Source organism: Cetorhinus maximus, unplaced genomic scaffold (assembly GCF_964194155.1).
Source record: "Cetorhinus maximus unplaced genomic scaffold, sCetMax3.hap1.1 HAP1_SCAFFOLD_2109, whole genome shotgun sequence".
NCBI lineage: Eukaryota > Metazoa > Chordata > Chondrichthyes > Lamniformes > Cetorhinidae > Cetorhinus > Cetorhinus maximus.
Window position 1 is genome coordinate 18230 of NW_027598048.1, and position 16360 is coordinate 34589.

At 51.2% G+C, this 16360-nt stretch overlaps 1 protein-coding gene across 1 annotated transcript; it reads left to right on the top strand.

The window, feature by feature from the left end:
• The first annotated feature begins 1160 nt into the window (after positions 1 to 1160).
• On the top strand, positions 1161 to 16344 carry LOC144676996 (organic solute transporter subunit alpha). The gene is made up of 7 exons (XM_078537260.1): positions 1161 to 1230; positions 7892 to 8043; positions 8905 to 8978; positions 9911 to 10066; positions 11540 to 11651; positions 12793 to 13045; positions 15823 to 16344. Exons 1-7 carry the CDS (start codon positions 1161 to 1163, stop codon positions 16296 to 16298), a joined length of 1293 nt encoding a protein of 430 aa, XP_078393386.1. The 3' UTR covers positions 16299 to 16344.
• Positions 16345 to 16360: the final 16 nt, after the last annotated feature.

The window sequence follows — 16360 nt, forward strand, 5'->3', positions numbered from 1 at the left end:
GTGTCTGTGTCAGTCTGTGTGAGTGTGTGTGTCAGTCTGTGTGAGCGTGTGTATGTGTCAGTCTGTGTGTGTATCAGTCTGTGTGTGTGTGTTTGTATCTGTGTCAGTCCGTGTGTGTCTGTGTCAGTCTGTGTGAGTGTGTGTGTCAGTCTGTGTGAGTGTGGGTGTATCTGTGTCAGTTTGTGTTAGTGTGGGTGTCTGTGTCAGCCTGTGTGACTATGTGTGTCTGTGTCAGTGTGTGACTGTGTGTGTGTCTGTGTCAGTGTGTGTGACTGCGTGTGTGTGTGTCTGTGTCAGTGTGTGTGACTCTGTGTGTGTGTGTCAGTCTGTGTGTGTGGGTGTCAGTCTGTGTGAGTGTGGGTGTGTCTGTGTCAGTTTGTGTTAGTGTGGGTGTCTGTCAGTGTGTGTGACTGTGTGTGTGTGTGTGTGTCTGTGTCAGTCTGTGTGAGTGTGTGTGTCAGTCTGTGTGAGTGTGTCTGCGTCAGTTTGTGTTAATGTGGGTGTCTGTCAGTGTGTGTGTGACTATGTGTCTGTGTCAGTGTGTGTGACAGTGTGTGTGACTGTGTGTGTGTGTGTGTGTCTGTATCATTCAGTGTGAGTATGGGCGAACAGGCATCGATATTGGCTGGGGTCCCCGGTGAGAAACCTGGCTACCAAGCCCAGCAAGGCCCGGATGCCGGTCACCGGCTGGCTTTGTCCACCTGAGGGGCTGCGGGTCGTGTGAGAGAGCCAGAGCAGACTGCAGGCGGGGCTGGCGGTGGGCCCCGCACCGGGGGAGAGGGGTGAGGGGGTGGAACGAGGTGGGGCGATGGCCGGGTGAGGCCACAAACTCTGCCGTGGCAGCGCCGGGAATTATTATTTGTCCGGCAGGTTGCGAATTTGAGGGAATATCCCTTTAAAGATTTTGCTGCTGCATCCAGGGATCTGGCATCGGTTACCCTGAGACAGTTCAAAGGTCAAGGCGACAGGCGTGGTCCGTACCTGCCTGCGGCCTGTCAATCATTGACTCAGGGAAAGGAGAGCTCGCTGGCATCCCCAGCAGCAAACCTCTAGAACTGGGACACATCCTGAATCCTTCTCCGACGCTCGCCGGAACCTCCCTCAACAACCCCCACCACCTCCCCTCCCCTCCCACCCACCGCCTCAGCTGCGATTCCAGGATGAACTCCAAACCGTTCAACTGCTCCCTGTCGGACAGAGAATTCCCCATATCGGGCGACTTCTTCAGAGGTGAGGCCCCGAGAGCGGATCGCGGGTCCCGCGCCTCAGGAGGGATGTCCGAGGAGGCCCTCGGACTCGGGGCGGAGGGAGGGAGGTTGACCAGGACGGTTTCCCGGGGATGAGGGGATGGTCAGTTCATGTGGAGTGTTTGGAGGAGCCGGGATTGTTCTCCTTAGAGCGGAGAAGGTTAAGGGGGAGATTGAATTGAGGCGTTCAGAATCACGAGGGGGGGGGTTTGGATCGAATGAATGAGGAGAAACTGTTTCCAGTGGCGGGAGGGTCAGTAACCAGAGGGGGTGGGGGACACAGATTGAAGAGAATCGGTAAAAGATCCAGAGGCGGGAGGAGATGAGGAGAATGTTTTTGACCCAGCGAGTTGTTGTGATCTGGAAGGCGCTGCCTGAAAGGGCGGTGGAAGCAGATTCAATAGGAACGTTCAAAAGGGGGGGAATTGGAGAAATACTCGAAGGGGAAAGGTTCACAGGCGGAAAGAGGGTGGGGGGGTTAATGGGATGAATTGGATGGATCTTTCAAAGAGCCGGCACAGGCATGAAGGGCTGAATGGCCTCCTCCCCCCACCCCCGCGCTGTAAAATTCTATTACAAGGGAGCAGCAGGCGCCATCCTGAGTCCAGGCGGCCGTGAGAATCACCGTAGTGTCCAGCACCCCCCCACCCGGAACCCAACAGCTGGATGTTAACCCCGTAACATCGCGCGACTCTGCTCCACTCCGCTCATCGACTGCCGAAACCCTCGTCCGCGCCTCCGTCACCTCCTCCGGACGCGGCCGTTCGAACCCACTCCTGGCCGCTCTCCCACGTTCTACCCTCCGTCAACTGCAGCTCATCCAAAAACTCTGCTGCCACACCCACCCCCACCACCCCCTGTCTGTCCTAACTCGCGCCGAAAGAGAAAGAAAGGGAGGAGGGGGTGGCGTTTTTGGTTAAGGAGGAGTATTGCAGTACTGGAGAAAGAGGATGTGTCAGAGGAATTCAAGGACAGAATCGATTTGGCGGGAATAAGAAGGGTGCAATTACATCGCTCGAGGTAATATGTAGACCATCAGCTAGTGGGAAGGATATAGAGGAACAAATCTGCAAGGAAATTACACAGAGAAGTGTAAACATCATAATTATAATAGGGGGACTTTAATTACCCGTATATAGACTGGGATAGTGGTCGTGTAAGGGGCAGTGAGAGACAAGCATTCCTAGATAGACAGATGGAAAAACGTGGATTGATTCAGAAGAGTCAGCATGGATTTGTTAAGGGAAAATCGTGTCTAACTAGCTTGCTGGAGTTTTTTTGAGGAGGTAACGGAGATGGTTGATGAGGGCAAGGCCGTTGATGTGGTGTATATGGACTTCCAAAAGGTGTTCAATATAGTGCCACACAACAGACTTGTGAGGAAAGTTATAGGTCATGGAATAAAAGGGACAGGAGCAACATGGATACGAAACTGGCTGAGGGATAGGAAACAGCAAGTAATGGTGAATGGATATTTTTCAGGCTGGAAGAAGGTTTGTAGTGGAGTTCCCCAGGGATCAGTACTGGGACCCTTGCTTTTCCTGATATATATTAATGATCTCGATCTTGGTGTGCAGGGGACAATTTCAAAGTTTGCGGATGAGAAAAAACTGGGGAGAATTGAAAACTGTGAGGGAGGACAGTGTAGAACTTCAAAAGAACATTGACACATTGGTGGAGTGGGCAGATAGATGGCAGATGAAGTTCAGTGCGGAGAAGTGTGAGGTGATTCATTTTGGTACAAAGAACATGGAGAGACAGCATAAAATAAAGGATACTATTCTGAAGGGTGTGCAGGAGCATAGAGACCTGGTTATATATCTACGTAAGTCGTTAAAGGTGGCAGGACCGGTAGAGAGAGCTGTTTCTAAAGCATACAGTATTCTAGGTTTTATTAATAGGGGCATAGAGTACAAGAGCAGGGAGGTGATGATGAACTTATATAAGACACTGGTTAGACCTCAGCTGGAGTATTGTGTACAGTTCTGGGTGCCACGCTATAGGAAGGATGTGTACACGTTGGAGAGGGTGCAGAAGAGGTTTATGAGAATGGTTCCAGGGATGAGACACTTCAGTTATGAGGATAGATTGGAGAAGTTGGGACTGTTTTCCTTGGCGAGGAGAAGGCTAAGAGGAGACTTGAAAGAAGTTTTCAAAATCATGAGGGGCCTGGACAGAGTAGACAGGGAGAAACTGTTCCCACTCATAAATGGATTGAGAAACAGGGGGCACAGTTTTAAAGTGTTTTGCAAAAGAAACAAATGCGAGGTGAGGGAAAACTTTTTCACACAGCGAGTAGTTAGGGTTTGGAATACACTGCCTGGAAGTGCAGACTCAATTGAGGCATTGGATGATTATTTAAATAGAAACAATGTGCAGGGTTATGGGGAAAAGGCAGGAGATTGACATAAAGTTAAAATGCTCAGAGAACCAGTGCAGACATGATGGGCCGAATGGCCTCCTTCTACACTGTGAAAATTCACTCATCACCCCACCATGCTCACAGATCCACACTGGCTCCCGGTCCAGAAATATCTCAGTTTTAAAATTCTCTTCTTTGTTTCAAATCCCTCCATGGCCTCCTTATGCCTTCCCGATCTCTGTAACCTACTCCAGCCTCTACAACCCTCCCTATCTTTGTAACCTCCTCCAGCCCCTACAACCCTCCCTATTTCTGTAACCTCCTCCAGCCCCAACAACCCTCCCTAGCTCTGTAACCTCCTCCAGCCCCTACAACCCTCCCTATTTCTGTAACCTCCTCCAGCCCCTACAACCCTCCCTATCTCTGTAACCTCCTCCAGCCCCTACAACCCTCCCTATCTCTGTAACCTCCTCCAGCCCCTACAACCCTCCCTATTTCTGTAACATCCTCCATCCCCTACAACCCTCCCTATCTCTGTAATCTCCTCCAGCCCCTACAACCCTCCCTATCTCTGTAACCTCCTCTAGCCCCTACAACCCTCCCTATCTCTGTAACCTCCTCCATCCCCTACAACCCTCCCTATCTCTGTAACCTCCTCCATCCCCTACAACCCTCCCTATCTCTGTAACCTCCTCCAGCCCCTACAACCCTCCCTATCTCTGTAACCTCCTCCAGCCCCTACAACCCTCCCTATCTCTGTAACCTCCTACAACCCTCTGAGATCTCTGCGCTCCTCCAATTCCAGCCTCTTGACCATCCGCCGATTCCCATCGCTCCGCCATTGGCGGCCGTGCCTTCAGCTGCCTGGGCCCCTAAGCTCTGGAAATCCCTTCCTTAAGCTCTCCCTCTCTCTCTCTTCTCCTTCAAGACGCTCCTTAAAACCAACCTCATTGACCAAGCTTTTGGTCACTTCTCCCTAATACTGAGGGAGTGTCGCACAATTGGAGGGTCAATGCTGAGGGAGCACCACGCTGTTGGAGGGTCAGTGCTGAGGGAGCGCTGCACTGTTGGAGGGTCAGTGCTGAGGGAGCACCGCACTGTTGGAGGGTCAGTGCTGAGGGAGCACCGCGCTGTTGGAGGGTCAGTGCTGAGGGAGCGCCGCACTGTCGGAGGGTCAGTGCTGAGGGAGCACCACACTGTCGGAGGGTCAGTACTGAGGGAACACCACACTGTCAGATGGTCAGTACTGAGGTAGCACCGAGCTGTCAGAGGGTTAGTACTGAGGGAGTGCCGCACTGTCGGAGGGTCAGTACTGGGGAGTGCCGCACTGTCAGAGATGCCATCTTTTGGGATGAGACATTAAACCAAGGCCCCCGTCTGCCCTTTCAGGTGGGTGTAAAAATCCCACGGTCACTGCCTCAAGTGTCCTGGACAACTACATCTGCAGGAAGTGTCCCCAATTGCAGCTCCTCACAGACCGCATGGATCGGTTGGAGCAGCAGTTGGATGCACTTAGGAGCATTCAGGTGGCGGAAAGCGTCATTGACAGGAGTTTTGGAGACGTGGTCACACCCAAGGTACAGACAGATAGATGGGTGACCGCTAGAAGGGGCAGGCAGTCAGTGCAGAAATCCCCTGTGACTGTCCCCCTCTCTAACAGGTATACTGTTTTGGATACTGTTGGGGGGGATGGCCTATCAGGGGAAAACAACAGCAGTAGCCAGAGCAGTGGCACCACGGCTGTCTCTGTTGTTCAGCAGGGGGGTCAAAGCACAGAAGAGCAATTGTCATAGGGGTCTCTATAGTCAGGGGCTCAGATAGGCGCTTCTGTGGTTGTGAAAGAGACACCAGGATGGTATGTTGCCTCTCTGGTGCCAGGGTCCAGGATGTCTCTGATCGGGTACGGGACATTCTGAAGGGGGAGGGAGAACAGCCAGAGGTTGTGGTAACATTGGTACTAACGACATAGGCAGGAAGAGTGACGAGGTCCTGCAGCGGGAGTTCAGGGAGTTAGGCAGAGGGTTAATCTCAGGATTACTCCCTGTGCCACGTGCCAGTGAGGCTAGGAATAGGAAGATAGTGCAGCTGAACACGTGGCTGAACAGATGGTGTAGGAGGGAGGGTTTCCGATATCTGGGTCAGTGGGATCTCTTCCGGGGCAGGTGGGACCTGTACAAGAAGGAGGGGTTGCATCTAAACTGGAGGGGCACCAATATCCTGGCTGCGAGGTTTGCTAGTGTCACTCGGGAGGGTTTAAACTAGTATGGCAGGGGGGGTGGGAACCAGAGCAATAGGTCAGCAGGTGAAATAAATGATTGGGAACCAGTGAATATGGCCAGTAGGACTAGGAGGAAGGGCAGGCAGGGAGAAATTACTGAACACAGTGGGACTGGGGGTCTGAAATGCATTTGTTTCAATGCGAGAAGTATAACAGGCAAGGCAGATGAGCTTAGAGCTTGTATTAGTACTTGGGACTATGATGTTATTGCTATTACAGACACTTGGTTGAAGGATGGACAAGATTGGCAGATAAACGTTCCAGGATTTAGATGTTTCAGGCAGGATAGAGAGGGATGTAGAAGAGGTGGGGGAGTTGCACTGCTGGTTAAGGGGAATATCACAGCTGTACGACAGGAGGACACCTCGGTGGGCTCATGCAGCGAGGCAATATGGGTAGAGCTCCGGAATAGGAAGGGTGCAGTCACAATGTTGGGGGTTTACTATAGGCCTCCCAATTGCCGGCGGGAGATTGAGGAAGAGTTATGTAGGCAGAGTTTGGAAAGATGTAAAAGCAATAGGGTTGTTGTGGTGGGTGATTTTAACTTTCCCTGACTGGGAATCACTTAGTGCTAGGGGTTTGGATGGTGCAGAATTTGTCAGGTGCATCCAGGAGGGCTTCCTGAGACAATATGTAGATAGTCCAACTAGGGAAGGGGCAATACTGGACCTGGTATTAGGGAATGAACCCGGCCAGGAGGTCGAAGATTCAGTAGGGGAGCATATCGGGAAAAGTGACCATAATTCAGTAAATTTCAAGGTGCTGGTGGATGAGGATAACAGGAGTCCTCGGGTTAAGGTGCTTAATTGGGGGAAGGCTAATTATAACAATATTAGGCAGGAACCGAGGAATCTAGACTGGAGGCGGATGTTTGAGGGCAAATCAACAACTGACATGTGGGTCAGTTGATAAGAATTCAGGACTGGCATGTTCCTGCTAGGATGAAGGATAAGCATGGCAACCTTGGATAATGAAGGATATGTGAGATTAGTCAAAAAGAAAAGGGAAGCATTTGTAAGGGCTAGAAGGCTGGGAACAGATGAAGCCCGTGGAGAATATAAAGAAAGTAGGAAGAAACTTAAGCAAGGAGTCAGAAGGGCTAAAAGGGGTCATGAAAAGTCACTGGCAACCAGGATTAAGGAAAATCCCAAGGCCTTTTATACATATGTAAAAACCAAGAGGGTAGCCAGGGAAAGGGTAGGCCCACTCAGGGACAGAGGTGGGAATCTGTGTGTGGAACCAGAAGAAATGAGAGAGATACTAAATGAATACTTCTCATTAGTATTCACCAAAGAGAAGGACTTAGCGGTCGATTTGTCTAGGGAAGAGTGTGTAGATAGCCTGGATCATGTTGAGATCAAAAAAGAGGAGGTGTTAGGCGTCTTGAAGAATATTTAGGTGGATAAGTCCCCAGGGCCAGATGGGATCTATCCCAGAGTACTGAGGGAGGCAAGGGAGGAGATTGCTGGGGCCTTGGCAGAAATCTTTGTATCCTCACTGGCTACGGGTGAGGTCCCAGAGGACTGGAGAATGGCCAATGTTGTTGGGATGGGGCTCTACTCTGTGTCTTGGGGCCAATACTTATCTCTCAACCAGCATCACTAAAAACAGCTAACCTGGGACATTATCAGATGGCTGTTGGTATGGGAGCTTGCTGTGCACAAATTGGCTTCCGCGTTTCCCCACGTTACAAACAGGGAGCACACGTCAAATCAAAAAGGCCTTCATTTGGCTGAGAGGAGTTCTGGGATGTCCTGAGGTGGTGAAAGGCTCTAGGTAAATGCAGGGGTCCGTCTTTCGAATTGAGAGTGACTATCGTGAGGTGCTCAGTTCTGAGCTGGGTAACTGGGTCTGGATATCGGGGCGGGGGGGGGGGGGGGGGGTGGGGAGTTGTAAAGGTGGAGGCAGGAGGTTCAGGCACAGTTTAGTGACGATCTGACTGAGCCGTGCGGCAGTGTCGAGGGGCAAAATGAGGTTTCCGGTTTTTCACACTGTGTTTTCCAGCCATCAAGTCCGAGCTATGGATTTTCATCATTCCCGCTGCCCTGACCTTGGTCATCCTCATCGTTTTCCTGGAAGAGATGGGATTTTTCTTCCGGAATTTTAAGAGTGCCAAACGGAGGCGTCTGAATTTCTGGATCCTGGGGATCTATCCGGTGAGACCACTCCCCCCTCTCAGTCTCCTTGCAACCCGAACCCCTAACACAGCCTTACTGCTTCAATCTCCCTGAGTATACCTTCCTCAATTTCCCCTCTTTCACTTCCCTCCGTCTCCCCTCCCTCCGTCTCCCCTCCCTCCGTCTCCCCTCCCTCCGTCTCCCCTCCCTCCGTCTCCCCTCCCTCCGTCTCCCCTCCCTCCGTCTCCCCTCCCTCCGTCTCCCCTCCCTCAGTCTCCCCTACCTCAGTCTCCCCTACCTCAGTCTCTTCTCCCTCATTCCCCTCCCTCCGTCTCCCCTCCCTCCGTCTCTTCTCCCTCCGTCTCTTCTCCCTCCGTCTCTTCTCCCTCCGTCTCTTCTCCCTCCGTCTCTTCTCCCTCCGTCTCTTCTCCCTCCGTCTCTTCTCCCTCCGTCTCCCCTCCCTCCGTCTCCCCTCCCTCCGTCTCCCCTCAAGTTCAGGATCCTGCTTAGTGGATCCCCTCCTTTCATGTTATGATCCTACATCGTCGATCCCTTCCCTCTGGTTCAGCACTCCTCCAAAGTGGATCCCCCTCCCCCTGATTTGGAATCCTGCATCGTGGATCCCTTCTGCCTTTTATGGGCCCTGGATAGTGGATCCCTTCCTCTGTTAAGAATCCTGCACAGTGGATCCCTTCCCCCCGTTTCAGGATCCTATATAGCGGAGCTCCTCCCCCTAGATGAGCTGTCAGTCTATACAATTCCCTCTATCTCCTGGTTAGCAGATATTGCTCGGTATCAGATGCAGAGTGACAGTATGCTTCTCCTTCAAAAGCAGTGGGGCACAGAGCTGGAGCAGCTAAGCTGAAGGCTGAATAATCTTCCATCTATTTCTGCTTGCAGGTATTTGCAGTCACCTCTCTGATTGGGATGTATATCCCCAGATCGGCTTCCCTCTGCAGTTTTGTTGCGTCCATGTAAGTATTCCAGGGAATAAATCCCGGTGGAACATTCGTCATCTCCAACAGATTGAGTTCAAAGGCATGAAACTCCGTCCCATTCGCTCCCACTCTACACAATCCCAATGGACCCAAACCCCTTCCCGTTCACTCCCACTGTACACAATCCCTATGGACCCAAACCCCTTCCCGTTCACTCCCACTGTACACAATCCCAATGGACCCAAACCCCTTCCCGTTCACTCCCACTGTACACAATCCCAATGGGCCCAAACCCCTTCCCGTTCACTCCCACTGTACACAATCCCAATGGACCCAAACCCCTTCCCGTTCACTCCCACTGTACACAATCCCAATGGACCCAAACCCCTTCCCGTTCACTCCCACTGTCCACAATCCCAATGGACCCAAACCCCTTCCCACTCACTCCCACTGTCCACAATCCCAATGGACCCAAACCCCTTCCCGTTCACTCCCACTGTACACAATCCCAAAGTACCCAAACCCTTTCCCGTTCACTCCCACTGTACACAATCCCAATGGACCCCAACCCCTTCCCGTTCACTCCCACTGTACACAATCCCAATGGACCCAAACCCCTTCCCGTTCACTCCCACTGTACACAATCCCAATGGACCCAAACCCCTTCCCGTTCACTCCCACTGTGCACAGTCCCAATGGACCCAAACGCCTTCCCATTCACTCCCATCATATCATGGCACCATGTTGGTATATAATTTGCTCTCTGGTGGATGAGGTGGGTTGTGAGGCAGGTCCACTTGACCCTCTCAATGTATGTGAATGACGACACTGGTTGGAGGGGCCAAATGCCTCTCCCTGTTCCTACCTACTCATGTCCTCATGTCCCTGGGGGTCAATTCCAGTGTCTAGCTCCTCCATTCTCTGCCCCAGGCTTGTCTTTATTCATCCAGATACTCTCCATTTTGCAGCTATCACTCCATCACTCTGTGGAAATTCCTCGGACTGATCACGGATTTCTTTGGTGGGAAGGGGCAGATGCTGGAGCAGCTGGCTGGACAGCAGGTCTCCCCCAACCCATTCCCCTGTTGTTGCTGCTGCTGTTTCCCAATGATTTCCATAAACCGGTGAGTGAGAGGAAGGGAGGAGGAGAGAGAGAGGGAGAGAGAGGGAGACAGAGAGAGGGGGAGAGAGAGAGGGAGGGAGAGAGAGAGACAGAGAGAGAGAGGAGGAGAGAGAGAGAGAGGGAGAGAGAGGGAGACAGAGAGAGAGAGGGGGAGAGAGAGAGGGAGGGAGAGAGAGAGAGGGAGGAAGGAGGAGAGAGAGCGGGAGGGAGGAGGAGAGAGAGAGGGAGACAGAGGGAGAGAGAGGGAGACAGAGGGAGAGAGAGGGAGAGAGAGAGGGAGGGAGAGAGAGAGAGGGAGGGAGGAGGAGAGAGAGAGGGAGGGAGGAGGAGAGAGAGGGAGACAGAGAGAGAGAGGGAGAGAGAGGGATAGAGAAAGAGGGAGAGGGGAAGAGAGAGAGAGCGAGGGGGAGAGAGAGAGGGGGGGAGACAGAGAGAGAGAGAGAAAGAGAGAGAGAGAGAGGGAGAAAGAGAGAGAGGGAGAACGAGGGAGAGGAGGGAGAGATAGCGAGGGGGAGTGAGAGAGCGGAGGGAGAGAGAGCAGAGAGAGAGGGAGAGAGAGAGGGTGGAGAGGGAGAGAGAGGGAGGGGGAGAGACAGAGAGAGGGGGAGAAACAGAGAGGGAGAGAGAGGGAGGGGGAGAGGAGGGAGACCGAGAGAGAGGAGGGGAAGAGAATGGAGAGAGAGAGGGAGAAGGGGAGAGGCAGAGAGAGAGGGAGGGAGATGGGGAGAGACAAAGAGAGAGGGAGAAGGAGTGGGAGAGGGACAGAGAGAGAGATTTGGGGGAGAGGAGGGAGGGAGAGAGGGAGAGAGAGAGAAAGAGAGGCGCAGAGATTTAGGGAGATAATTCCAGGGTTTAGGGCCCCAGGCAGCTGAAGGCCCGGCCGCCAGTGGTGGAGCGATGGGAATCGGAGGATACTCAAGAGGCCAGAATTGGAGGAGTGCAGAGATCTCGGAAGATTGTAGGAGGTTACAGAGATAGGGAGGGGTGTAGGGGCTGGAGGAGGTTACAGAGATAGGGAGGGGTGTAGAGGCTGGAGGAGGTTACAGAGATAGGGAGGATTGTAGGGGCTGCAGGAGGTTACAGAGATAGGGAGGGGAGGAGGAGGACATGGAGGGATTTGAAAACAAGGTTGCACATTTTAAAATGGAGGGGTTTCCGGACCGGGAGCCAGTGTGGGTCAGCGAGCACGTGGTGGGGGTCGGGGTGAGGGGTGAACGGGACTTGGTGCAAGTTCGAACATGGGGACAGCAGAGTTTTGGATGAGCTGAAGTTTACGGAGAGTAGCGTGTGGGACAGCAGTCAGGAATGCATTGGAATAGTCGAGTCTGGAGGTAACGGAGGCGTGGACGAGGGTTTCTGCAGCCGATGAGCTCAGGCAGCGGCGAAGTCAGGCGACACTAGGGAGATGGAGGTGGTTTTGCAGATGTACAATGTCGGACATCTGAGGTAACAAGATGTTGCTTTTCTTCTGCAGTTTGAACCTGAGATGGATGACAGCGGCTGTGTTCCAGTTATCTGTTGTCAGAACAATTCTCTTCTTCGTCTTACTGGTGCTGTGGGCAGATGAGAAGTACGATTATGGAGATGTAAGTATTCCTTCAAATCCCCAAGACAGACCGTCCCTCTCTATAGAGTCCCTGCTTACTTCCGGGACAGGTACAGCACGGGGTTAGATACAAAGTAAAGCTCCCTCTACACCGTCCCCATCAAACACTCCCAGGACTGGTACAGCACGGGGTTAGATACAGAGTAAAGCTCCCTCTACACCGTCCCCGTCAAACACTCCCAGGACAGGTACAGCACGGGGTTAGATACAGAGTAAAGCTCCCTCTACACCGTCTCCATCAAACACTCCCAGGACAGGTACAGCACGAGGTTAGATACGGAGTAAAGCTCCCTCTACACCGTCCCCATCAAACACTCCCAGGACAGGTACAGCACGGGGTTAGATACAGAGTAAAGCTCCCTCTACACCGTCCCCATCAAACACTCCCAGGACAGGTACAGCACGGGGTTAGATACAGAGTAAAGCTCCCTCTACACCGTCCCCATCAAATACTCCCAGGACAGGTACAGCACGGGGTTAGATACAGAGTAAAGCTCCCTCTGCACCGTCCCCATCAAACACTCCCAGGACAGGTACAGCACGGGGTTAAATTTCACATAGTCATGAAGCAGTTAGGAGGATGTAAGGTTGATTTTGTGAAGGCTATGTGTATAAAGAATGGCAAGATGAAGCAGTTCTATTGGTAGAGGAGGACTGAGGATGACTGTACAACAGCAATCCATCATTCTCACCGTCTTCAGGTTCATAAAACACCTCAGATAAGAGCCCATCAGAGAGAATGTGCACCCAGCTACCTAGCAGAGGGTTATAGAAGGGACAACATGAAAGAGAGGAGGGTATGGCTGGTGAAGAGAGAGAGTAGAGAGGGATAGAGTGTCAGAGGGGGGGTCTCAAAGTGGAGGGCAGCTGACCCAGAACAAACAAATAGTAAAAATTGGGAATGAAGAGCGCTGGTCCGAACTGGTCTTGTATACCTTAAAATGGAACACCAGTAAAAACTGGGAATGAAGAGTGCTGGTCTGAACTGGTCTTGTATATCAAAATGGATTGGACAAGGGCAATGAGATGGAAGGTGGTTCCGGGGGATTGGGGTGCGGGGGGGGCGGGGAAGGGGGGTACTGCATGGAACATGTGATGTGACATTTCTCTAACATTTGCAGGTCGCTTTCATCAACCCCAACTCCTACGTCAACATCATCATTGGCGTGTCCACGTTCCTCTCATTCTATGGCTACCTCTTGTACTACAAGGCCACCAAGAGTTCGCTTCATGGCTACAGCCTCCAGGGGAAGTTCATCTGCATCATTGTGGTCCTGGTGCTGTTCGGACTGCAGAGTGGCATTCTGGAGACCATGGGGGCCCTCAACGTAATCCCCTGTTTCCCTCCCTTCTCGGTTGAAATGCGCTCTCAGAGTAAGTCCACCGTCAACGCTGGCTTTGATCTTAGACCATAAGACCATAAGACATAGGAGCAGAAATTAGGCCATTCGGCCCATTGAGTCTGCTCCGCCATTCAATCATGGCTGATAAGTTTCTCAACCCCATTCTCCCGCCTTCTCCCCGTAACCTTTGATCCCCTTACCAATCAAGAACCTATCTATCTCGGTCTTAAATACACTCAATGACCTGGCCTCCACAGCCTTCTGTGGCAATGAATTCCATAGATTCACCACTCTCTGGCTAAAGAAGTTTCTCCTCATCTCTGTTCTAAAAGGTCTTCCCTTTACTCTGAGGCTGTGCCCTCGGGTCCTAGTCTCTCCTACTAATGGAAACATCTTCCCCACGTCCACTCTATCCAGGCCTTTCAGTATTCTGTAAGTTTCAATCAGATCCCCCCTCATCCTTCTAAACTCCATCGAGTATAGACCCAGAGTCCTCAAACGTTCCTCATATGTTAAGCCTTTCATTCCTGGGATCATTCTCGTGAACCTCCTCTGGACTCTCTCCAGGGCCAGCACATCCTTCCTGAGATACGGGGCCCAAAATTGCTCACAATATTCTAAATGTGGTCTGACCAGAGCCTTATAAAGCCTCAGCAGCACATCCCTGCTTTTATATTCTAGTCCTCTTGAAATAAATGCCAACATTGCATTTGCCTTCCTAACTACCGACTCAACCTGCAAGTTCAAGGGAAACCAGGCTGAGGAATGGATGTGTTGGGAGGGTGGTGGGTGGGGGGAGGGTTGTGGGGTGCAATGATTCGCCGTCACTGCCCCCCCGCCCCCAAAAGCACAGGGCATTGCTGAATTTGGAAAGACAAGATGATATAAAGTGATTTGATGCAAAGCAAGACTGAAAAATGTTACCAGCGGGGGATGGATATGTCATAAACCCAAGATCTCAATTGTCGGTGTCAGCCATTCACTCTGAGTCCCATTCACCCATCGCCTCTGTCTACTCATTGACCTACACTGGCTCCCAGTCCAGCAACACCTCGATTTAAAAATTCTCATCCCTGTTTTCAAATCCCCTCACCCCGCCATTTCCCTGTATTACCTCCTACAACCCTCCGAGATCTCTGCGCTCCTCCAATTCCGGTCTCTTGAGCATCCGCCAACTCTATTGGTCCACCATTGGCGACATGCCTTCAGCTGCCTGGGGTGCTGGAAGTGCCCCCCCCCCCCCACCCAAACCTCTCCGTCTCTCTCTATCTCTCCCCCTTAAAACCAACCTCTTTGACCGAGCTTTTGGTCACCTGACCCCAGTTTCTCCTTATGTGGCTCAGGGCCAAATTTTCATTGGTAATCGCTCCCTCTGTGTGCACAATGGCTGCTGTGTATACCTTTACCATAGTTTATTATAGGTGAAGCACTTTGGGAGCATCCCAAGAGAAATGCTTGCACTCTCTAAATACAAACCTTGTCCTCAGGGTATTTAGGAAGTTTGCCTGATTTACCTTAAGGTATAGTGCATGTCCAGTTGTACTGGGTAGATTTGGGATTGGGTTGTGTTGGGTTGAGTTTGGTTCAGTTGGATTGAGTTGGGCTTTGATGGGTTGTATAATGTTGTGTTGAGTTGAGGTGGTTTGGGTTGGGTTGGGTTGGGTTGAGTTGATTTGAGTTGGGTTAGGTTGTGTGGGTTTGGTTTGAGTTGGGATGGTTTGGTTTAAGTTGGGTTTAGTTGAGTAGGGTTGTGTCAGGTTGTGTTGAGCTGAGCTGAGTTGAGTTGAGTAGGATTGTGTTGAGTTGGGTTACGTTGAATTGAATAGGGTTGTGTTGTGTTGAATTGAGTTGGGTTGAATTGAGTTGATTTGGGTTGAGTTGGTTTGTGTTGAGTTGGGTTGTGTTGAATTGAGTTGGGCTGAGTTAGGTTGAGATGAGTTGGGTTGAGTCGGACTTTGTTGATTTGGGTTCAGTTGTGTTAGATTTGGTTGGGTTGGGTTGTGTTGAGTTGGGTTGGGTTGTGTTGATTTGGATTGGGTTGTGTTGGATTGGTTTGTGTTGGGTTTGGTTGTGTTGTGTTGTGTTGGGTTGGGTTGTGTTGTGTTGGTTTGAGTTGTGTTGGATTTGGTTCATTTGAGTTGGGCTGTGATGGATTTGGTTGGGTTGGGTTGTGTTGGTTTGAGTTGTGCTGGATTTGGTTCGTTTGGGTTGGGCTGTGATGTATTTGGTTGGGTTGGGTTGTGTTGAGTTGGGTTGGGCTGTGTTACATTTGGTTGGTTTGGGTTGTGTTGTGTTGGGTTGGGTTGATTTGGGTTGGGTTGTGTTGAGTTGGGTTACATTTGGTTGAGTTGTGTTGAGTTGGGCTGTGTTGGATTTGGTTGGGTTGGGTTGGATTTGGATGGAATTTGTTGGTTTGGGTTGGGTTGTGTTGGTTTGGGTTATGTTGGATTTGGTTGGATTGTGTTGGTTTGGGTTGGGTTGTGTTGGTTTGGGTTGTGTTGGATTTGGTTGGATTGTGTTGGGTTGGGTTGGGCTTTGTTGGGTTGGTTTGAGTTGTAATAGATTTGGTTGGGTTATGTTGGGTTGAGTTGTGTTGGATTTGGTTGGGTCGTGTTGGGTTGGGTTGGGCTTTGTTGGGTTGGTTTGAGTTGTGTTGGATTGTATTGGGTTGGGTTGTGTGGGTTTGGTTTGAGTTGACCCCTTGATCGACTGAGTACATAGTCTGTGAGAAGAATAGTTTGAGAAGCCTAAAGCACTTACCCTCTTTCCTATTCCATCTGTAACTCTCTGCTCCTGTGTCTCTCGCAGTAATTTTCAATTACGCAGTCATCGTCGAGATGTTCTTCATCAGCATGCTGGCTCGCTACTGCTTTAGAAAAGTGGAGCCGTGCGGAAACCCTGGTGACGACGTGCCCAAGCCCAAGTCACACAAGTCCATACAGACAGATGATGCTGAGCTTGGCAGCAGTGACTGTGGCTTCTTCGACCCCGATGGGTTCTCCCTGGGAATGGGCCCAGCTTACAACAGTGACACAGAGGACACCCTGTGCAAGATTGAACATGCCCCATTGGATAGGTTTGACTTCAAGATGGATAAGCAACTGTTTGCGGACAACATATTTGTCTCGGTGCCTCTGAGTAATAAGATAAATCCAACAAAGGAACTGAGCACCACTTGGAATGAATCCCAAGTTGTTAGCTCTGGAACTGTTGAAATGAACAATGTGCAGGTAAAGGCACAGATTAACTATCAGGATCCCTGTAAAGATGTGACTATGGTCTAAAGCTGCTGCCTGATGTAATATGTATATAAAGGATTTGTGGCTATTATGTGTCTATCACAGGC

Excerpts from the sequence above, each read along its gene's own strand:
- LOC144676996 (XM_078537260.1), top strand. The coding sequence starts at position 1,161 with ATGAACTCCAAACCGTTCAACTGCTCCCTGTCGGACAGAGAATTCCCC. Across the intron at positions 1,231-7,891 it reads ATCGGGCGACTTCTTCAGAG|CCATCAAGTCCGAGCTATGG; the intron begins GTGAGGCCCCGA and ends TGTGTTTTCCAG. Across the intron at positions 8,044-8,904 it reads GGATCCTGGGGATCTATCCG|GTATTTGCAGTCACCTCTCT; the intron begins GTGAGACCACTC and ends TTCTGCTTGCAG.